At 50.0% G+C, this 23,102-nt stretch overlaps 1 protein-coding gene across 1 annotated transcript in view; it reads left to right on the top strand.

The window, feature by feature from the left end:
* Window positions 1–17,607, top strand: part of RPH3AL (rabphilin 3A like (without C2 domains)) — a 117,784-nt gene extending 100,177 nt beyond the window's left edge. Inside the window, exons 7-9 of the mRNA XM_090292952.1 lie at window positions 12,678–12,791; window positions 14,409–14,555; window positions 16,443–17,607. Of these exons, the coding sequence (XP_090149078.1) occupies window positions 12,678–12,791; window positions 14,409–14,555; window positions 16,443–16,477 (296 nt within the window). The 3' untranslated portion in view covers window positions 16,478–17,607. The remainder of the gene's footprint in view (window positions 1–12,677; window positions 12,792–14,408; window positions 14,556–16,442) is intronic.
* The last annotated feature ends 5,495 nt before the right edge of the window (window positions 17,608–23,102 follow it).

The following is a 23,102-nucleotide window of genomic DNA, read 5'->3' as shown; positions in this document are numbered from 1 at the left end:
AGTCTCTGGGGATTTTTCTGCCTGTCCACTCAAGGCTTTGGCTGCCTAAACACGCCTGGCTGGTGAAAAGGAAATGAGGTCCAGTGCAGACCTGCTTTGGGGAAAGCCATTGTGTGGGAACCAGGTTTGAGAGATTGGTTAACGGAAGATTTGTGTGTGAGTACTCCGGAATAAGGGAGTCATGGATACCAGTTTTGTTTATATGGTCTCCGGTTTTTTGGACTTTTCTGATGATAGCTTTTGTCCTGTACGTCCAGGCCAATAAGGGCAGTTCTGTGCTGGCTCCTAGAGGGGGTCCTCTGGGTAGGCTTTCGGAGCACTGGAGTATTTACTGTTATCACCCAATGACCAAGGAAGTATTGATTAATTATTGTTAACATCGTATGGCCTACCTGTGTTTTGGATTGTGAGGACCGGTGGCCCATGCATGGCTAAAAGGAAAGTTGGACCCACACTTCAGAAGGAGATTTGAAATTCCTCTTCCAGAAAAGGACAGTGACCCCCAATACAGGGTGACAATGTTTCTTTTGCTTTATTCATGCACTTGTAAAGCTAGGCACTCTTAGCTGCCAATACTGAGTTTGAGTATGGTCCTTCCGAGTGTGGAAAAGAACAATAATTGGAAGTGACTTATGGCTAAATCTGAATGAGTGAAGGTATATAGAAAGGTTGTGAAAGTTTTAGACCTGAAGGAAAGGAAACCTCACTCTTGGGTATGATTATTCTTTGCTTGCTTGGTTTCTCATCTTACGGGGACATGGTTTTAACTTCATTGTTTTGGATATATCAAGGATCCTCTGCCTCTGATGTTTGGGCATTGGGACCTAGGAGAGGTCATCTGTGAAGCCAGTTGGAGGGAATGCCTTTGCCATTTAGGACCTAGGAAAGGGTCATTTGGTGCCAGCAGAATCCTGCTTGTGGCAAGAGAGCATCTCTCTGCCATGAGACTGGGTGGTGAGAGGTCATGTCTGTGCCAGGAGACCAGCGGACACACTGGTAGGCAAGAGAGGGCCTCTCCCAGTGAGGCATTTGGGACCTAGGACAGGTCGCCTGTGTGACCGGTCAGTGAGACCAGTGGGAAATGAGACAAGAGTCTTAGGCTAGGTCCAGGCCCTCTTCTTTTGGAACTCAGTCTTTACTTTGGACTTTGCTTTACTTCAGTTTCAGAAGGAAATTGAGGTTTCCCAGGGAGGTTAAAATGTCACATGAAGTGGAAAATCAACAATGAAAGGTATGAGGCATGGAGATGTTGTGTTGGTGGATATTAGAAGGACAAAGATTTTCCTTCACACTTTGTATTTTTCTCCCTACCTGATCCCTCCAGAATTTGGCACTCTGAAGGAGTGAGTGATAGCATAAGGTTTCTTTGCATAAAACCAGCAAGACCAGTTGCCATTGGTGGTTTTATTCATTAATACTTTGACTGGAATGCCATGCCTGAAGGGGGCACGACTGGACTCTGGTTGTTACCAGAAAGCCTGGAGGAACTGATATTGGCTTTCAAGGCTAACGAAGGCCCAGTGGAGAAGGGGCCTGGTACCTTGTCTGGTCGTGCGGTTCATGGCAGTCTTTCCAGGGAAGGAACGAAGGCTGCTTTCCTGAAAGATGGGTAGAAGGGACCTTAAGACATGACAGGAACCTCGAGAACTTGAGGAAGATGGGTACTGCAGGAAAAGCCAGATGGCAGGGCTGTGACCTGTCCTCTGTGCCCTGAGGACGGACTAAGGCTCAACCTGTAGGTTCCTTCTGTGAGTTAGGGCAAAGCAGACTGAAAGACCCTCTGTGATCCGTCATCGCTCTTGTGTTTACGCAGACGCTCAGGCAAAATGAAAACTGGACTTGATGCAGTGCCTTTGCGGGCAGTGAGGGTGATCTTAAGGAGGAAAATCACGTAACAAGGAACATCACAATGCTCAGTAGTGGACATCAGTTTAATACAGCTAACTGTCCTCAAAGTTTTGTTTTTATTTGGAAGTTTAAACTGGATCTGTGACATCATCAGAGATGCTCAATTTACAAGCAAGAAAGACCCATCAAATTGTCACTGTTCAATGTGATTCCAGAAAAAAAAGCCTTGCAGCCGGTTTAGGGGATTAAAGCTGTGACTTGATAGGCTTAAGTGACTGCTTTTGAATAAAAATTCATTCCCTTTATCACCAAACCTTTGCCTCTGGAATTTTGCTTCGAGGGTGGCAGTGGGCAGCAGGACCACAATTGCTGTTTGGTGACAGTACCAGACTGTTCTGATTACAATGGTCTTATAATATAGTTTGATATCAGGTATTGTGATCCCGCCTACTTTGTTCTCCTTCCTCAAGATTTTTGAGGCTATTAGGGGTCCTTTTGGGTGCCATGTAAATTTTTGAAATATTTGTTCTAATTCTGTGAAATGTGTCATTGATATTTTAATAGGGATTGCACTGAATCTATAGATTGCTTTGGGTACTATGGACATTTTAATGATGTTAAGTCTTCCGATTCATGAGCACGGTATATGCTTCCATTTATTTCTATCTTCCTTAATTTTTCTTTTTTTAAAGATTTTATTTATTTATTTTTAGAGAAAGAGGAAGGGAGAGAGAAATATCGATCAGTTGCCTTTCGCACGCCCCCAACTGGGGGCCCAGCCTGCAACCTAGGCCTGTGTCCTGACTGCAACCTCTTGGTATGCAGGCTGGCACTCAATCCACTGAGCCACACCCGCCAGGGCAGCATCTTCCTTAATTTCTTTCTTCAGTGTTCTGTAGTTTTCCGAGTACAGGTCTTTTACTTCCTTGGTAAAATTTATTCCTAGACGCTTTATTTTTCTTGTTGCTATAGTACGTAGGATCTTTTTCCTAGTTTCTATCACTGATATTTCATTGTTGGTGTACAAAAATGCCTTCGATTTCTGAATATTGACTTTGTATCCTGCTGTTTTGCCAAATTCACTTATTAGGTCGAGTAGTTTTTTGATGGAGCCTGTAGGGTTTTCTATGGATACTATCATGTCATCTGCAAATAATGAGTTTTACTTCCTCCTTTCCAATTTGGATGCTTTTTATTTCTTTTTCTTTTCTGATCGCTGTGGCTAGAACTTCCAACACTATGTTAAATAGAAGTAGTGAAAGCGGACGGCCTTGTCTTGTTCCTGATCTTAGGGGGGAAACTTTTAATTTTTGCCCCTTGACCATGATGCTGGCTGTAGGTTTCTCATATATGGCCTTTATTATGTTGAGGTATGTTTTCTCTGTTCCCACTTTGCTGAGTGTCTTCATCATAAATGGGTGCTGTACTTTATCAAATGCTTTTTCAGCATCTATTGATGTGCTCATGTGATTTTTGTCTTTCATTTTGTTTATGTGGTATATTATGTTTATTGATTTGAGTATATTATACCACACTTGCATCCCTGGATGAATTGGTATATTGATCTTTTTAATGTATTGTTGGATCCGGTTTTCCAATATTTTGTTGAAGGTTTTAGCATCTATACTCATCAGTGATATTGGCCCGTAGTTTCCTTTCTTTCTTGTGTCTTTACTTGGTTTTGAAATTAGGATAATACTGACCTCATAGACAGAGTTTGGGAGTCTTCCCTCTTCTTGAATTTTTTGGAATAGTTCGAGGAGAATAGGAGTTAGCTCTTCCCTAAATGCTTGGTAAAATTCGCCTGTGAAGCCATCCGGTCCAGGGCTTTTGTGTGCCAGGAGTTTTTGATTACTGTTTCAGTTTCACTAGTTGTTATCAGTCTACTCAGGCTTTCTACTTCTTCTTGATTTAGTTTTGGAAGATTATATGTTTCTAGAAATTTTTGCATTTCACCCAGGTTGTCAAATTTCTTGGCATATAGTTGTTCATAGTAATTTCTTACAATTCTTTGTATTTCTGTGGTATCGGTTGTGATTTCTCCTCTTTCATTTTTGATTTTATTTATTTGGGACCTGTCCCTTGTGTAGCTGTATTTTGAAGGAGAAGCCCATGCATACTAATTTGTCAGGACCTTCAGAGCCCTTGGTGAAGCCGAACACTAGCCCAATGCCGGTGGGTTTGAATGGAGGGGCCACCCCCAGAACAGAAGCCCTGGGCTTCATGAAACGGCCTTTGCCCCGCCCCTGCCCCCAGCAGCCCTCCTGCCCATCTTGGCTGCTTGCGGATTAATTTTTCAAGACCAGAAGGCCCTCATTAGCCACACTACTGAGGTCAGGGGCACGGCTGTCGCTTCAGATTTGCCCAAACCTGATGACAGCCTCAGCTGATTGGTTGACTCCAGCTGCAAGGTGAGGTCTGGGGGCTCCTTGCCCCTGGTCTGAGCTGAAATAGAAAAGTAGGGCCCAGACCCCCAAATGAGACACTGGCTTCGGTTCAGCTCACATATGCCAGACCTGTGCTAGGCTCCACCTTGTGCAATAAAGCACACCCTCCCCAGCCTCTCACCTGCCTCACCAAGTAAGCCTACAACTTAATTCTGCTCACTCTAGATTTTTCAGCCTTTGGGGAGCTGGATGAAGTGAATAAATCTGGACCCGCCTGTCCTGTCTGACTCCAATAAAGCCTTAGGAGATAACAGTGCTAGCTCCACTCAGCTCAGCAACTCCCTCCGGGGGCCTCCTGTCCATCACAGGGTGAAGGCAGCTGCTCAGATGAGCTGAAGCTGATTTCCCGCTGCGGGTCCAGGCTCAGCAGCAGAGGCTGGAAGGTTCTCTGTGCCTGCCGATCTCCTTACAGGAGGGCGGGCCAGGCCTCCCCAGCCTGGCCTGCCCTGAGTCCAAGCAGACCCAGCAGCCGATCCCTACACTCCATCCCTGAGCCCCGACCTCCTGGGCCGGAGCAGGGGCTGCGATTCCATAGCCAGGTGAATCTCAGTGGCCGAGAAAGCCGGACGCTGAAGGCATGTGACAGAGAGGCCTGGGTGAAGAGGGACAGAGACAGAGAGGCAGAGAGATGAGACTGGAGAGTAAGAGAAACTGACAAAGACAGAGAAGGAAGAACCAAGAGACAAACCCTAGAAGACTGAGAACACATAGGGACACACAGACACATGAGAGAGGAAAAGGCAGAGTTTTTTTTTTTTTTAACATCAGCAAGAGAAGCACAAGGAGACAAAGGAAAAGACACAGAGACAGAAAGAAGGTTGGAGAGAGCTGAAGCTAAGGCACATTTTTCATCCCAGCAAAGGAGTAGGCAGGAGGTAAGACTTGCTTGGTGTCCTCTCTCCCATCAGTCAGGAGCAATAATCTGCCAGAGAAGAATAGTCAGAGCACATCTAAACCAGACTAGCCCCTTCTCCCTTAAGTGTCTGAGCCTTTCTCTTGAGCCAGTAGGGCTGTCCTGGCCCCAGAGAAGCCCACCTCTCGCCTTTCCCTTTCCTATTCTCTGTCAGAAATGCTGGGCCCATGCAGGTCCCATCATTCCTATTATAAATCAAGCCTATCTTTAAATTCTACCTCTTCCAGGAAGCCCTCCCTGACCACTCACTGGCCCTCCTTCAGGATATCATATTCTCTCTGAAAGCAGCTATTCTTATCTTCCATCCATCCATCTCCTGTTCTATCTGGAGCCCCTCAAGCAAGGATAGGACCACAGGATTTTGGTGCTGGCGACTACATCACTATTGATTTGAGGATTTGTCTTCATTATCCGATGCCTCCTATCTGTGAGCCTGAAGGAGGGAGTTAATTAAAATCAATGGTGAATGAATAAACAAGCACAGAAAACCCTCCAGTCTCCAGCTCTTAATTCCTAGCCTGGTCTGGGCTGTCCCTGTTGATGTCTCCTTTGGCAGCCTGGGAGGGGGACGGAAGAAGGAGGGTTTCCTGTGACCCTCCCCACCTCACAGGGTGGGCAGGTGGCTGGCCAGCGAAGGCCACCCAGAGCTGCAGAGGGGGGTTATTAGCCCTCTGCCACCACCTGGCCCCTCCCTAGCTTTAGGGGCCATCTTTCCCCTGGTCCAGGCCCTGACTCTCCAGGGCCCCAAAGAGAGTTTCCACAACAAAGGAAGAGCCTGCTTCTCTGGCAGGGCCTCGGCTTGGGTTTGGAAGAAGAGCAGGCTCTGTGTGAACAGTGCTGTCCCCACGCCCCCACCCCCCAGGACCCATTCATCCTGTGTCCATGGCAACTGGCCTCAGACAGCCCCTCCCCCATGAGCCTGTCCCTGTCTCAGGCTGAGGCCACCAGCTGCCTGGTTCATCCCACTTGAGTGTCCTTCAGAGGGAGGCTGAGAGGAGGTACCTACTTGGTGGAAAGCCCGACCCTTCTGGAGACAGAGCTGCTGCCACTGCTTGCTGACCACGGTCCAGCCTCCCAGCCCCACACAGTATGGTATCCTCTCCAGGGGAGGGCTCTTCAACCAGCAGCCAGCAAGTGTATCCTGAGTGCCCGCTCGGGCCCAGGCCCAGGGCTGGGGCTGAGGGAAGGAGCCAGCTGAGGATTAAGATGTGGCCCCGCCCTCGAGTAGTGCCAGGAGCAGTTGGAGTCAAGGCAGGCATTCGTAGGGAAAGAAATTCAATGCCAGATGGTGTCTGAGAGGGGCAAGAACTGCCCAGCAGTCATGGGGAGAGCGAAGGAGGGCCTGCCCCCCATCCCACTCCCCACCCCCAGCCTGGAGAGACTTCAGTAGAGGCACAATTCAGATGCGTTCCCGGAGGGTGAATAGGATTTAAATTTTTAAAAATACTTATAGGTTTGCCTTGGTCGAGTGACTCAGTTGGTTGGAGCACTGTCTGTACACCAAAAGGTTTCTGGTTTGATTCCCAGTCAGGGCACATACCTAGGTTGTGGGGTTCCATCCCTGACTGGGCATGTATAGGAGGCAACTGATCAATGTTTCTCTCTCACATCAATGTTTCTCTGCCTTTCTCTTACTTCCTCTCTAAAATCAATAAATATATCCTCAAGTGAGGTTTTTTTTTTAGTTTTATAGGCTTGCATAACTTTTTAAACTTGCAATGCCCTCTGTACTCCTTGAGCTTACTTTATTGGTAGCTATTATTGCCTCCATTTTACAGATGAGAAGATTGAGGTTCAGAGGAGTGACAATATGCGCCCAGGAGCGTCTGGGACAGAGAAATGAACCGTAGATGCTGGGGGTGAACAGAAGTCCTTCTCTCCCACATCAAAGCCCCTGCCTCTAATGGGCAAAGGGCCTGTGGGGGAAACAGAGAACGGCCTGGCCTGCCTGGAGCAGGGGCTTCTGAGGGCGCAGAGCCGCTGGGTGAGGCTGCCCCACGGGTGCCATGCATAGCAGCTGAGCGGGAAAGGACAGGGATCCCAGCGAGAGGAAGGCCTGGGTTCATTCCAATCCCAGCTCGGCCTCCAAACAGCCACTGAAGACATCTAGTGTCCTCAACATCCTATGAAGCACGACTTGGGAACCTAAGTGCCCTTGGAAAAAGTGAGTCCATCCCTGTGAGGCTGGCCTTGGCACTGACCTCGGTGACCCCGGAGGCAAGCCCTGCACCAGGAGGTGCGGGCCGTGAGTTCAGGCTGCCCCCTTGAGTAAAGTGGCTCCCTTTTATCAAGCACCTACCATGTGCCAGACGCTGCCTGTGTGACCCCTTTTAGTGCTCCCAACAGCCCAGAAAGGGACCCATCATCCCCTATTTCATGGATGTACCTGCTGAGCAAAGAGAGGTGAAGAAACTGGCCCAAAGTTACACAGCAGGTAAGTAGCAGAGCCAGGAACAGAACTTGTGTGTCTGACTCAGCTGATGCCCCTTCACCACCCAACACGTCCCTTTCGCTGCCATCAAATGGAGGCCCGGACTTGCCAGGCGTCTCTGTAGGATTTCAGGCTGTGGGCCCGGCCCTCACCTGGCCCAGTGGGGACAGCTTGGGCCTCCCCTCCACAGCCATGCCAGCCTGATGGGCTGCGTAAGGCTAATTGGGGGGTGTCTATGCTTTCCCCAGCGCCTTATCATTTTTCCTTCACATTAAAAAAATTTTCATTGTTTTTAGTATGCAAAACTTTCCACCATCTGCTTTGCCTTGGCAGAGTGTTTGCTGAAAATATCTCTCTTCCTAATTCCCATAATTTCTGGGGGCTTTGGGAGCCTCCAAGCAGAGCAGTAGCAGCTCACAAGTGCCTTCCAAGCTCCTAGGCTGCCGCTGTCCTGTGCCAGGGAGGTGGGCATTGTGTGGTCTGGAAATTACATCTCCCTGCCTCTCAACCAGAGAGGCGTGTTGGGGTCTCTCCACTGATGGAACAAAGCTAACCCGAAGGTGGATCCTAGAATTCAGACCCGGAGCAGCTGTCTGGGTTGTGTGAGATGAAACCCTGAGAGGTGCCCAGGTCACAAAGAGAGGTGGTGGCAGAACAGAGCCAGGAAGCCCGTCCCCCAAATCCCAGCATAGGCCCGTGAGGTCAAGTGGCCAGTCTCTCCACAGGACTGCAGCTGCCACACCTGTCCTTTCAGACGGTCTAGAAAGACTTTACAAAAGGGAGGACTTCCCCCCACCTTCAAGTGCCAAAACTCTTGAGTTTCCATGGAGACAGTCAAATTGCAAATCCATCCAAGAGTGAGCTGGGGGGCGGGGGGGCTGGTCTACCCGCAGAGAACTGGGCATGGTTGTCGAAGGCTTTCATCCTTATCAACAGACAGCCTTTCTGGGGCATGACAGGGAAGTCTCGGGGATGTCAGGCCCCCAAACAAGTGGTCCAGGGGCCCAGGCCCATGGAGGGGAGGGTCCTCCTTCCCCCTGCCTCATGGCAAAGCCCAGGTGAATCCATCTGGTGATGCCTGCTTGGGGAAGTTCTTGGGACAGTCTTCCTCCTGAGGTTTTTCCCATCAACATGAAAAATCAGGTGTGAGCAGAATACAATCGTTCATCACTGAGCTGGCCCAGACTCCACCGTTGGGGAATTAGAGGGGGGAAAATCAGCCTTCAGGTATGCAGAGTGTTTTGTTGAGGATGGAAGAGCAAGGGCCAAAAGACTTATGAGGCTAAACGCTTTGTTAATAGACCTGAAAGATTTACAGTCACAGCTGCTGTGAGGGAGAAAAGCAGCTACGGCGACCGAATGGCAAATGAGCCAAGGCTGGGTTTCCCGAAGCCCTCGAAGCGCCGTGCCCTGGGCTGGCCTCCCTTCGGAATCCCAGACACAAGGAGCAAAGATGTTTGAGCCAAGGGAGTCTCCTTGGGGGGCTGCTCTCTGCTCATGATGCCTCTGTGAGCTCATTGTCACCCGGGGCCTTCCGCCCCTTCCCAGGCTGTAGCCACAGAGTCTACAAGCACACAGACAGCGAACCCACAGACTGTCACTTGAGGAGGTTTTATTTTTTAGAAACCTTGTCCAGCATAGGTGCCCCATGGAATCTCAGTGACATGGCACCCGAGCCCACCTCCAGGGTGGGTGCTTTGGACAAGGCACACCCCTCCCAGCAAAGCCTGCTCTCCCAGCGCACAGCCCAGCACAGGCTTCTGGCAACTGAAACCCACACCCACGCCCAGCCTGACGCTTGGACCAGGTGCGACAGATGGCTGAAGGGGCGGAGGGTAGAGAAGTGTGATAAATGAGCGTGCCGCTGTAACCGGGTCCTGGGACATTCCCTCCCATGGTCCCTTTTGAGTTTTTGGTACTTTTGTGCTTTGGGGGCATCTGCCGATTAACATGAAAGGATCCTGGAGTTGTTTTAACACCGTGGAGCCCCATGTCGTCCGTGCCCCAGATTTATGAGGCCCTGCATGTCAAGCATGTGGGAGATGGGACACTCCAACTCAGAAGGGATGAATAGATTACCTACCCTTGAGCGCCTCTGCCAGAGAGATGGGAAACCAATGTGAGATCCATCACCGTGCGCTCCCAAGGGGCTCCCACTGCTTCCCTGGCTGCTGGCCCCAGCCCCAGCTGCTGGGGGTGGGCCAGGGCAGGATCCTCCCTGATCCCTGTGCAGCTGTCTCCAGCACCTCCCACTCCCTCTGTCTGGGGACCCATGGGGTTGGTGTTGAGTCAGCCAGTGAGTCAAAAATACGTAAATGCTTATAGAACCAGCACCAATTTTGTCTGGTCTCAGTGGAATCATGATCATAGAAACCTAGTCCAGGACCCGAAAAGCGACTGCAAAGTAAGTCAGGCTTTGACTTGCATTTCTCAAATAGTGTGAAAGGGGCATATGGACCACCACTCCTCCCAGCCCCTGTCTCCTCTTGATTCTATATCACAAAAGCCCAAGAAGCCTTCCTTGAGGTTGGGGGAGGGAAAGAAACAGGGCAGAGAAGGCCAGATCCTGGAGTAGACAACGCATAGCGGGGCCCAATGAGCTTAGCCTCACTCTTGCCACACCCACGTGGGTCAGGCTCTGCAGGAGAAGCACCCCAGCTTGATTTGGGGTGCAGTTTGGCCCCTGCCGGAAAGGAGCCTCAATTCTGCTGAGGGAAACACACGCACAAACATATACATCAGGAAGTGGTTGGTGCAGGGGTAGCAGAATGCACAGGGCGTTCAGCCAGCCAGACCTGGAGGAGGTGGTATCTGCCCAAGCCAGGAGAAGAGCGATGGGCGAGGCATTCTGGGCAGACGTGGGCAGGCGGTGCTAGCGGGCAGTTTGGCAGGAGGTCCAAGCCAGTGGGACGGAGGACCCTGGGATAGGAGAGCAAGTTGTATGGGATGAGGCTGGACAAGCAGACAAAGGAGCTTGGGCTTGCTCCTGTAGATTATGAGGAGCCTTTGAAAGGGGTGACTAGGACTTGAGTATTAGCTGGAGCATCCCTGGCTGTGCAGGGGGGAGGGGGAGAGGTTATCACAGGAATCCAGGCTGGAGACATGAGGCTTTGAGCTCAGCATTGATTCAAGAACCATGTAGGAGGTGAAGCTGTCAGGATATGGGGTTAAGGGAGAGGGAAGAGCCAACTGGTCATCAGAGCTTCACAAAGCACCTGCTACGTGCCAGCCACTCTGCTCTAGAAGCACAAGGTTGAGAAGCTCTTAGAGCTGAAATGGTCAGTCCGCTCCAACCCTTTGGTTGCTCGGTTTGGACCTGTGACTCCCTTTAGCTGCCAGGGGACACAGGCTGCAGGCGTGACAGCTTTCCAGAAGGCTCTAGATCCAGGTGGAAGCTGCATGGCAGAGGTCCTGTTGTTTCGCCTCTGGTGCCCACAGGGGATTGCCCTGGCCAACCAGGATTTTAATGCGATCTCAGCTGCTCCAGAGGGATCTGGCGGGTCAGATGAAACCTCTTAGCCACCCTTGGTGTAGATCAATTTTGTTTCCAATCTCATCTCCCTCCAAATGGGTCCCTGTGGCACAGGGTTGTTTGGCAGATTGAATAAGATAATGCTCGCTCGGTACCCAGCCAGCACAGTGCCTGGCAGAAAGTGCTCAGCCCTCCTACCCTCCCTCTGTGACCAGCACTTTGCATCCCCTGGAGTGACCACGCTGACTTACCCCATCCGCTGCGTTAGCCGCCTGTGAGAGCTGCTTGCCTGTAATCCCAAACCTTGCTGTACAGTTGTACTTGTTATAATTACATCATGTAATTAGAAATTATGTAAACTGATGAAAAGAATCAGAAAAGACAAAGAGTTGTCTCGTTAAAACCAAGACTTTGGAAAGTCTTCATAGAAGCCACTTGCTTAAAATAGCTGCTGAATTAGGTGTGGGCAGGACAGCCAGAGTGAGCAGAAGAAAAGGAAAGCAGAGGACCGTGCCCTCGTCCCACTCTGCCCCACCTTTGGCACGGCTCCCACGTAAAGGCCCTGGACCTGGACTCGAAGACGGCCAAGCACGTGAGCCGTTCAGGCACAAAAGACCAATGCGCCCATCCCAAAGAAGTGCCCAAGCTCCAAGTCAAAAGCTTGGCGAATGGATGTACATTTCTATGCTTAAAATTAAAATAGAATGTTTAACATATGAATATATCCCATATTATGACTCCCACCCGTGATGAACCAGCCAAATGTGGTTCCATTTAGTCCAGAAAAGAGGATTTCTACCACAGTGAGTGTTCACTGTGGGGGCTTTTCTCCCCTCCCTCTCCTGGGATTCCAGTCCCATAAGTGGCTCCCTCTGCTGCATCCATGAGGCCCCACTGTGAGTCACTGGATGGACCAGGGAGAGAACACAGGCCCACTGGCTCCCAGTCCCGTTCTTCCAATGGGATCGGGGTGGCTGGGAACACAGGCTGTGGAGCCTGACCGCCAGGGTTAAAATCCTGTTTCCTCTACTTATTACATTGGGCAAGTGCCTCAGTTTTCCCCTGGAGAATGGGGGTAACTCTCTTTCTGACCTGACAGGGCTGTTCCAAAGCTTCAGTGTGTTAGCATGGGTTAGATGCTGGGAGTGTCCCATAGGGTCAGCGAGGACTGGAATCGCCCCATGACTATAGGGCACCGCCTCTGCCTTTCGGCATGGCCAGGTGCTAGGCTCGGGGCATCTGTGCCTTCCCCGAAGGGAATAAGGCTCCTGTCACAGTGACAGACTTCTGATTCCAGCACAGGGAGCAGGTGACATGTGGAGAGGGCTGGCCGAGGGTGAGCAGCCCCCACTGGTGCTGGTCATGCTGAGCTTCTCACATCAGGACTCACCTCCTTGGCTTGTAGAAAGGAGTGGCCTGCTGCCCATCCCCAGTCACATGGGCCAGCTGAGGGTCTGTGCCACTTTGTCCTGGCAGGAGGGAGGTATGCCCTGACCCCTCTGTCCAATATGCCTGCTGGCAGGGACCACAAGGCGTGACCTCCTCTGCTGGTGTCGTTCTTTCCAGTGGTTTCCAGTGACAGTGACAGCGACTCAGATCTCAGCTCCTCCAGCCTGGAGGATAGACTCCTACCCACTGGGGTCAGAGACCGGAAAGGTGACAAGTCCTGCAGGGAGTCAGGTAAGTGTGGGAATGGGAAGCACATTGCTGGTGTGGGTAGATTTTCTGCTTCCTGGGGCTGCGACGACTGGGAGCTCAAGTCTTAGCACCACCAAAAAGCAGGGTGGAAAGGAGGCTCCGGTGTATATTCAGTGGGGGGAGAGGGGGAGGTCCAGTGGCCTCCCTCGCCTCGGCCTGCACACCTGGGCTTCCTCCCCTGGCTCCCCGTGAGCATCACCAGTGAGGTCTGGCCTCGTGAATGATGAGACTGTGGAAGCCACGTACAAAGTTCCCCGACTAGCTCAGCTCTGCCGTCAGACTGCGGTGGGCACCCATCCCCGTGCTATGGCCTCTTGGGCCTCTATTCCCTACTCATTAGCACAAATGGGACAGAGCAGATGGTCTCCAGAGCTCCTCCAGATTTAACATCTCTGAGCCCTCCTCGGTGACCCTGCTGTTTTAAGAGAATGAGCAGGAGCCCTGAGGCTGGTGCAGGCAAGGCCTGGGAGGCACGTTTTCCTCTCCTTTAAACACACACATGGCCTTCCTGGGAAAAGGAGCAGCTTCATTGAAAGTTACTCCAGGGGTTAGAACTGGGATATTTGAAAGATGGTTCGGTGAGGCTGATTTCAGTGCCTAGAAAGCATGTAATAACTGCCCCTAACTGGAATGGAATGCCCCAGGCAGCCATCCTGGGACGAAGGGCTGGGTGGTCTCCTGCCGGCACTGATACAGAAGAAATTCCAGCTGGGGATGACAGTCTGGGCTAGATCAGAGGGGCAAATGCCTGGCACACGTACTTATGCTGCCACTCCTGTGCCCGTGGCAGGCATGACTAGTTGCTCATGATGCATTTTCCTCCAAAGCCTGATGTGGCCTCAGTTTTCCAAGCAGTCAATATCAATGAGTGAAGATGACATGAGAGACAAGAACTGTTCCTGGACGAGGTGATCTCTTTGGCCCCTCAGGCCAAAGATTCTATCTTAGGAAAGTGTAAAGGAAACGTCCTACCAGCCTCAGTTTCCAGGGCAGGTTCTATGCTCCCCCCACCACCCCCAGAGCTCTGGTCCCCTCTCTCACACCGACTCCCAGCTCTGACCAAGAGGGTCTAGTGGACAGGAGAAGATGAACTCCAATACAACAGGCCCCAACTCTGCTCTCTTGGCTGGGCAAGGAGTAGCAGCCATATTTGAGTGAGGATTCTTGAGTTAGTAAAGGCAGCCATTAATAACCCATTGAGTTCACCGAAATATATACCCTTCCTCCCGATACCCACACCCTCATTCTTTGAAGGCAAGAAAAAATCCCCCTCATTGCCAGTTTTCATGTTGGTGACTTTACTTGTTCCTTAGTGAAAAGACCTGAGGGCCCATTTGGTGGCCTTTCTATGTGTTGTGGTGGACCAATCAGCAATGGCCAGAGAACATGGCCAGCTAGAACGGGGCAGCCGTGTGAGAGCCGGGGGGTGGCAGTTCCCAGGGTAAGGGCTCTGGGCGGCCAGTCTCACAGACGCCATCACAAACGCACATGAGAAGGCTGCACATTAGCTCGCTGCCAGGCTGAGTTCATCCCTGTCTCCATTTAAGGTCCAAAGGGCCCAGCACTGAGCCTTTAGGGCTCACACATGGTCTCTTGCAGGTGGCAGCATGGAGCCCCCCAAGATAGAGCTCGCCCGCCCACCCAGCCACCTGTCAGGGAGCCAGAGCAGCCTGGCCAGCGAGACCGGGACAGGCTCTGCAGACCCACAGAGGGACACCCCTCCCGGGCCAGGTCCAAAGAGCCCCGGTGAGTTCCCAGCCTCTTCTTCTAGCCGCCTGCCCCCCACTACCTTCCCCTTTCCAGCTTCCTCCCCCTTTCCTCCTCCTCTCCCACTCGGTGCTCCAGAACTGGAAAATGGTAGATGAGGTTTTCAATTCTGCATGTTTACTGAGCTTTGGGCGGGCACTGGGGGAACAGAGGTGCCAGACCCCGCCCTGCCTGCAATAAACAGAGAGGAACTCCAAATTAATAATGGTAGACGTCGCCCTGTGCATTATCAGTGATTGTGACAATGGTGGCTACTGTCCTCAGCTTTATAAAACATGTACGCTTTCATTTCCCTGTCTCCGTAACAGTCCCAGTAACTCCCATTTCCAGAGCACCTACCATGCTCCAGGCCAGCCAGCCCTCACCAAACCCCATAGTGTGCCCAGCCTGGGTCCTAGGTGCTGTGGGGGACAGTCCTTGGCCTCCAGAAACTTACCAAGTAGCTGAGGAAGCCAAATCAACTCACCCAAAACAGCCCCGCCCAGGGCAGGTCCAAATCAGAGGGAGAATTGGGGACCACTGGAGCTGTTGGCTCAGGAACCTGGCCTGCCCTTGCACTGCCAAGGTCAAATCTTGTTCTATTGGAGGAATAGGCAGGAGGCTTAGCATCCCCATTTGATGGGCGTGGAAACCAAGGGCAAGAATTCAAGCCACCACCACCCCCGCCCCACCCCGTGCCTGCTGTTCTGGTCTGGCCAGCCTGGGATCCACCATGCCGGTGGATGCGGAGAGGTCTCCTCACACTCCAGCCAGAGAAAATTGTGCAGGTGATATTCGGTCCCTAGTCTCGTTCAAGAAAGAAGCCCCAGCTGGACTTGGCGTCCCTGGGACCAGAGGGTCCAGAGTGCGCACGGTGCCTGCGTGGATCAGCGGTGCAGCCGATCTTGCAGCTCATGCATTGCTGGAGACTAGATGCCCCAGCTGTCACCCAGCAGGAAACCAGTGGGAGGTCTCGCCCACTCTCCACCACTCCCTGCCTGCCCCCCTTCCTCCTCCCCACCACCTCCCCTCCTCCCCCTTCCCCATCTAAATTCCTGAGAAGCTGCAGGGCAGGGCACAGAAGAGAGGCAGTAGGTGGGTAGGTCTGAGGGAGAGGGAAAACCATGGGTGTGGCCATGAGTTGACCCCCTCCCCTCCCTCTGGCTTCCTGAAATCCTCTGCAGGGCACAGTTTGGAACCAAGCAGGCCAGGGTTCTAGTCCCAGCCCTGCCACCCATAGACACGTGAACTGGGGCAAACCATCAGATTGAACCATATGAAACTGCGTTTTTCTAGTTAAAAAAATAGTTGACTACTGACAATTCAATATGACTAAACCTAATATCTGATCTCTCTGCACCCAGTTTCGTTGTCCCTAAAGTAAGGACCACATCATGTCCCTCATGGGGTTGCAGGGAAGGTAAAATGCAGGGTCCATGTGGAGAGCCTACCCTGAGCAGGTCTTAGGAAATGTCCAGGAATACATGGGGACACTGTGGCCAGTGCCTAGAGGGGATCCCAGGGCCTGAGACACAGCTTGAAAAGGACTGGCCTGGAGGACAGTTGTGTGTGCATTTGCCCCGTCTGGCATTGAAGGTCACCTGTGCTGACCGCCTGGGTGTCGACGATCACCAGGAAGCGCGGGGAGCAGACAGCCCGCCCCAGATGGCTCAGCGCAGCAGAGCGGAGCCTCGGCCAGCCCTCCGCCCACCACCGCAGCCCCGTCCGTTTCACACCAGGAAGCTGCCTCGGGTGCCGGGCTGTTCCCGCAAGGAGCCCTCCTTTCCTGCTGTCACCTCTATTGCATTCCCGAAGGTCAGGCTGTCACCAAGGAGGTTCCCTGCCTCTGCTCACCCTACAGTGGCCTTTTTTTTCTTTCCCTGAAAGGCAAAAGGCACACCTGGGCAAGTCCCCGCTGTTGACGTGGCCTCCGATGACCCCCTCTGCCTGCCCGGGGCTGAGGCCTGGCTGGTGCGTGGAGCAGGCTTTCCACATGGAAGAGACTGAGAGAGAAGGGTCTCACGCTGGAGCCACACCCGCCTGGCTCCTTCCTGACCAGCCCAGGAGGCCCCACATCCAGCCCTGTCGGACATGACCTCTGACTCAGCCAGCCAGTGTTTGGGGGGCTAAGTCTGCTGCCCCCCACTCAGTGCCTTTCTGCACCTCTTCTCTCCTGGGAGCCCTCCTCACCCCCACCCAGCCATTCCACTCAGTTGTGACCTTTATTTATTGTCTTCCCGTGACCCCTTCTCAGTCTGCCCTCCGTGTTCATTTCAAGTTGGCTCTCATCTGGGCTTGGGCTGGCAGGGCCTTCAGACCCACCTTGCGGGGTCCCCCACGCGCACTGCAGTTTCAGAGGGCACAGGCGGGCCTTCTCCATGGTTGTATTAATGGAAGAAGTCCAGCCCTGAGCGTTACCCTTCAAAGCTGAGCTTGGCCCCTGGAGGTGAGCGGCGGAGCCCAGCGCAGTGGGATGAGAGACTCGCTGACCCTTCCCCTCTGCCTTTGGCCCCGGGAGCTGGGAGCAGCACCCTCCCCCGGCTTGGGGTGGCCCAGGAGCTGCGGTGGAAACCTGGCTTTTAGTTGCTTCTTGGACGCCCTCCCTCGCCTCCCTGGTTTCTCCGCCTCTCCCCTGCTTGTGGAGCTGGGAAGGGCTCTGGTGAAGGTGTGAATCCACTCACTGGAGAGCAGCCTCCAGCCCAGTCCCCCGCTGGGGCTGAAGGCTCCCCTAAGCCATTAATTCACTTCTCTTCAGTAGGTTCAGTTTGTCATGAAAAATACTTAATTCAAAGCACGGACGAATGCTTCTGGAAAACCCTTCCCTGAAGAGAGAGCAAATGCGTGTTTGTGTGTGTGCTGTTGTCAGTACCTGCCATCCTTCCTCTCCACCCGCAGCACCCCCTCTCCCCCAGTCCTCAGAGGGCCTTCCCTCCAGGCTCTCAGCGCCCACCGTTAGTTTTTTCACGTTGCTACTGGCAGATGGTAAAAAAAACCTCACTGCTTCCCTGAGTTTTGCCTCAGAATGAAAATAAAGATTAGGATTTGCACTGAGCCAGTGTGTACATCAAAAGGCCATGATCACTTGTGTTTCTGAGCTGCATCAGTAGAAATGTGGATGGGAAAAAATGGGATACATTGATTGCTGGGATACTTCCTGAGCTGCAGCAAAAGGAATGAACTGGGACTGTGTGTGAAGAGCTCACAAACCTAACGTTGACTGGAAAAAGCAAGGCCATCTATGTTAAAAAAAAAAAAAAAATTACACATACAAATAAAATGAGTTATACAAATGTGTATGTACATATATAAAAATGTTTATAAAATGGACAAGGACTTCTGGTTAAATATGGTGGACTGAACCTTATCTTCTCTGCCCACAAACTCCCACTAAAATGGCATAAAGGAATGAAAATGGCATCAGCTACAAAGACAAAAAGATAGGACGGAAGATAGCAGTAAATAAGAAAGTTCTGGCCCTGGCCAGGTAGCTCAGTTGGTTAGTGTTGTCCTGATACACCAAGTTTGCAGGTTCAGTCCCTGGTCAGGGCACATATAAGAATGAACCAATAAGTACATAAACAAGTGGGACAACAAATTGATGCTTCTCTCTCTAAAATCAATAAATAAAATTTTTTTAAAAAAGAAAGGTATGAAAATTTTGGAAGATGGACAGTATAACTTGTTTAATACCACCTCTCACTACTTCCCAAAACATCTGCAAGAGAGAAAACCAACCATGAACAAGCCCAGTTGCTCTGCAGAATCCCCCAAATGCTTAGAACTTGGAGGGAGCAGGTGTCCTGAAGGTGAAAGTTCAGGATGCATGTGAAAACAGTATTGCTGGAAGAAAGAGGTTAGATCCCCGAAGTCCCTTCTCCCAGCCCACATGGCCTGTGATTGTCCTGCCCTCCCCTGACCCCGGCAGAAGACAGGTTTGCTGGCCAGGTTTGAACTAGAAAGAGTCTGAACTGGCCCCCCAAGCCAGACAAAGAATGTGGAAAGGCTATGGTTAATGGGGGGGACGCTCCACACCCTTCCCCTGCTAACAGCTGGGCCTGTTCCCCAAAGCAGGGCATTATTGAGTGTCTCTCTGGGAAATTGACAAAAGAGAAAAGCTGGACAGAGCCTGACATGGGTGATCCCCCAGTCTCTGCCCGGTCACCTCTGTGAGACCCCCGTCCACCAACCCTGCACACGCAGGCAGAGCTTCCTATTAGCTTTGCTGCATCGCAGTCAGTGGGAACAGCTAAGGACACCCACAGTGACTAACACCCACAACTGAAATACAGAGACTCCTATGTACATAAGAAAGGGGTCAGAACACAACCCTCTGAAGATATTCACCCATGAAACAGGAAAAAGAATGTTATTTTTAAAAAGGAAGTGTTGCCCTGGCTGCTGTGGCTCAGTGGATTGAGCATCGGCCTGCGAGCCAATGTCGCTGGTTCGATTCCCAGTCAGGGCACATGACTAGGTTGCGCGTCAGGTCCCCAGTTGGGGGCATGAGGGAGAGGCAACCACACAGTGATGTTTCTCTCCCTCTCTTTCTCCTTTCCCATCTCTCTAAAAAAATTAAACAAAAAGAAAACACTATAAACCTATAAAGAAAAGAAGTGTTAAAGCTCTTCAAAATTAAAATATGCAAGTAATAGAAAGTTTTTCCCACATTGCTGTCTGTGTCTGGGTTATGCATGTATGTTCTTCAGCTAATCCCTTCAACTTCCTTTTTTTATTTTATTTATTTTTAGAGAGAGGAAGGGAGTGAGAAAGAAAGGGAAAGAAACATCGATGTGTGAGTTAGAAACATCAGTCGGTTGCCTCCAGTATGCACCCCTGACCAGGGACCAAACCCGCCACCTAGGTATGTGCCCTGACCAGGAATCAAACCCACAACCTTTCACTTTGTGGGACAATCCATCAACTGAAGCACACTGGTCAGGGCTCCCATCACCTTCTTCCATCCAGTGCTCCCCACTTCCCTCTGACAGCTATCAATCTGTTCTCTGTGTTCATACCTCTGTTTCTATTTTGTTCATTAGATTCTACATATAATTGAGATCATATGCTATTTGTCTTTCTCTGACTGGCTTATCTCACTTAGCATAATAATCTCTAGGTCTATCCATGTTGTCACAAAAGGTAATACTCCTTCTTATGGCTGTATAGTATTCCATTGTGTAAATGTACCACAGCTTTTTTTATCCATTCATCTATTGATGGGCACTTGCACTGTTTCCAGATTTTGGCTGTTGTACATAACACTGCAGTGAACATAGGGTGCACAGGTTCTTTTGAATTGGTGTTTCAGGGTTCTTAGGATATATTCCCAGAAGTGGGATCACTGGGTCAAAAGGCAGATCCATTTTTAATTAATTGAGAAAACTCCACAGTGGCTGCACCAGTCTGCATTCCCACCAACAGTGCAGTAGGGTTCCCTTCTTTCCACATTTGTTGATTTGTTGATGATGGCCGTTCTGATAGGTGTGGGGTGATACCTCATTGTGGTTTTCATTTGCATTTCTCTGATGCTTAGTTACAGTGAACATGTTTTCATATGTGTGTTGGCCATCTGTATATCCTCTTTAGAGAAGTGTCTACGTGTATTCAGGTCTTTGCCCATTTTTTAATTGGATTATTTGCCTTCCTGGTGTTCAGTTGTGTAAGTTCTTTATATATGTTGGAAATTAACCCCTTATCAGTTATATCATTGGTGAATATGTTCTCCCATACACTGGGTTCCTATAATAGCAGAAATTTTAAAATGCATTAGAAGAAATAGAAGATGAGAGAAAACCTCCCAGAATGTAAAACACAAAAACAAAGGTGTAGAAGTAGAAGAAATAAGTCAAGAAAATTGCACAACCAAAAGATGAGAGCCATGCAGAAGGCCCAACGCCCAACTAATAGGAATTTCAAACCAAGAAACAAGACACAGGGAGGAAAATTCTTGAAGAAATGATATAAGAATATTTCCTAGGACTAAAGGAAACAAGCTCCCTAGAGAAAGAACCCACCAAAGGCCTGGCACAGCCACGTGGATGGCCACTGCCCTCGTGATCAGCCACGTGTCACTAACCTGCAGATGAAGCTGCACGTGGCCTGCGGCCTTGGTGTAACACCCATCACCTGCGGTCTTGCTAAAACAGGTGCTCGCTTACTCACTCACTAGGGCTGGGCCAGGGGCTGAGACTGCACGTCTAACAAGCTCCCGGGTGACAATGCCCGTGCTGCTGGCTGGAGGACCACACTTTGAGTAGCACTGGTCCAGGGAAGTGGTTGTCACCACTGGCCGCTCATTGGAATCACTTGGGGAGCTATACAAGCACTCCTGCTGGACTCAGCCCCAGAGAGTCTGGTTTAATCAATTTGGGGCACAGCCTTGACATCAGGATTTTTTAAAGCTCCCCACACAACTCCAGCATACGGGCAGAACCAAGAACCATTTCCCTAAAGAGGCTCTTCTACATGGACTCCAGGACACGTGCACAGAATGTTTAGAGCAATACCTTTTTATTGGCTAAATATTGGAAACAGCCTAAATACTATGAACAGAAAAAGAGATACATAATCGTGATACAGCACACAGCGGACTTTCATGCAGTGATGAAAATAAGGGCCACACTCAGATGACTCACAAACAAGACTGAGCAAAGAAACAGACGGCAGAAAGATAAATACATCATGATGCCGTCTATACAAAGATAGTTTAAACATTTGCAGTGTTATGTATTAACATATATTTTATGCAGTGAAAGAATAAAGAAATGCACAGGAAGGATAAACAACAGATGTCAAGATACATCTTGAGAAGAAGACATGCTATTAAGGAAGGACTTCAACTTTATTGGTAATGTTTTAGTGATCTTGGTGACAGACAGATGGATTTATAATACAATATTCCATTATATATTATACAGGGGTGGGCAAAAGTAGGTTCACCATTGGAGCACATAGCTGCCTGAGAAAGAATGTATCGGAGATCTCTTTTTAAAAAAAACCACACATGTTCTTCATTCTGCTGTCATTGAGATTTGGCTGGATATAAATCTAGATTAGGAATCATTCCCTGTCAGAATTCAGAAGAATTATCTGTAAATGCATCATGTAAGTACATCATGATGCCATCTATGTAGATTTTTAAACATTCATAACTGTAAACTTCCTTTTGCCCACTCCTGTATTTATTATATTTGTATTATTTTATATGTCTGAAATCTTTAAAAATAAAAAAATAAGGAATTACATCAAGCCTTCCTATAAAATTTTAGGACACCAAGATAAATATTCCAAAGGGGAAAAAAAAATCCAAAAACCTTCCAAAGAGAAAAAATACAGATACATACTAAGGATCAGAGATTAAAATGGCACTGAAATTCTCTAAGCAGATTTTGAAGCCAGAACACAGTGAAGAAGCATCTTCTGAATTCTGGCAAGGAATGATTCCTAATCTAGATTTATGAATATATCCAGTTAAGTCTCAGTGATGGTAGAATGAACATATTTTCTGACATGTGTATGTTTTTTTTTTTAACTTATGTCCCATACATTCTTTCTCAGGCAGCTACTAGGGGATGTGCTCCAACCAAACAAGGGAGAAACCCAGGAAAGAGGATATTGGGAACACAGGATACTGGAGATCCAACAGAAAAGAGGGGCACAGAGAGTCCCCAGGAGGATGGCAGTGGCTATTGTAACATATAATATATAAAACTGAAAAAGCAAGAAATAGAATCAGCATGAGATTTCTGTACAAAGGTAAACACCAGCAAGCAGTGGCTAGAGTTCTAAGGGTGCATAGCGAGGGACTTGAGGGGAGACAAAGGGGTGCCGCCCTTAGTTATAAACTCTATAGGACACTTGTCCCTTGTAAACTTTATACTACATTACATTTCTAACAAGGAGGTGTTTTGTTTGTTTTTTAACGGAAAATACATATGAAACTCAGGATAGACCCCTGGGGTAGAGGTGAGAGCCCTGAGGCTGTAGCAGGTGAATGAGGTAGGGACCCTGAAGGTCCCTGTCTCCGAATATGCAGCCTATAAGGGGCTGGTGCCTCTGCCTCCAGGCTCAAAGCTACCTCTGTGCTCAGACCACAGGCCCCTGGACCTCTCAGTTTGGCTGCAGCACAAGCCCCCATGCTCAGCCCCCACCAGAACTCCAGGCCTGGGCCAGACCCAGTCCAGGAAAGGGACCCAATCCCATCAGCCTTCAAAGTGAATCCCGAGTGCATTTCCTAGAGATGTGTCTGGGGTTGATGGGGTTCTAACGTAGTTTCATGAAGGGTTAATCCAGGAAGCCCTGGGCTTTGGGGGCGGGAGAGAGGGAATGTATATCCCCCCATGGGAGTCTGGGAGCTGCCGGGTGCCAAGAGCTCTTTGTGGGCTGGTCTGGGAACCTAGAGAGCCTTTCTTTACAAAAATGCTGACTTTCAAGCAACCAAGTTACAAATTAACCTTTGGAACTGAGCCTTTCATTGGGGGTGGGGTGGGGAGTGGGAATGGGTGTTTTGTGTCATCTGTTAAAATCTGGGGGTGCAGAAATGACTTA

The sequence above is a fragment of the Furipterus horrens genome, unplaced genomic scaffold (assembly GCF_987537825.1).
Source record: "Furipterus horrens unplaced genomic scaffold, mFurHor1.1.pri manual_scaffold_11, whole genome shotgun sequence".
Lineage (NCBI taxonomy): Eukaryota > Metazoa > Chordata > Mammalia > Chiroptera > Furipteridae > Furipterus > Furipterus horrens.
This window is presented reverse-complemented; position numbering and strand designations above follow the sequence as displayed.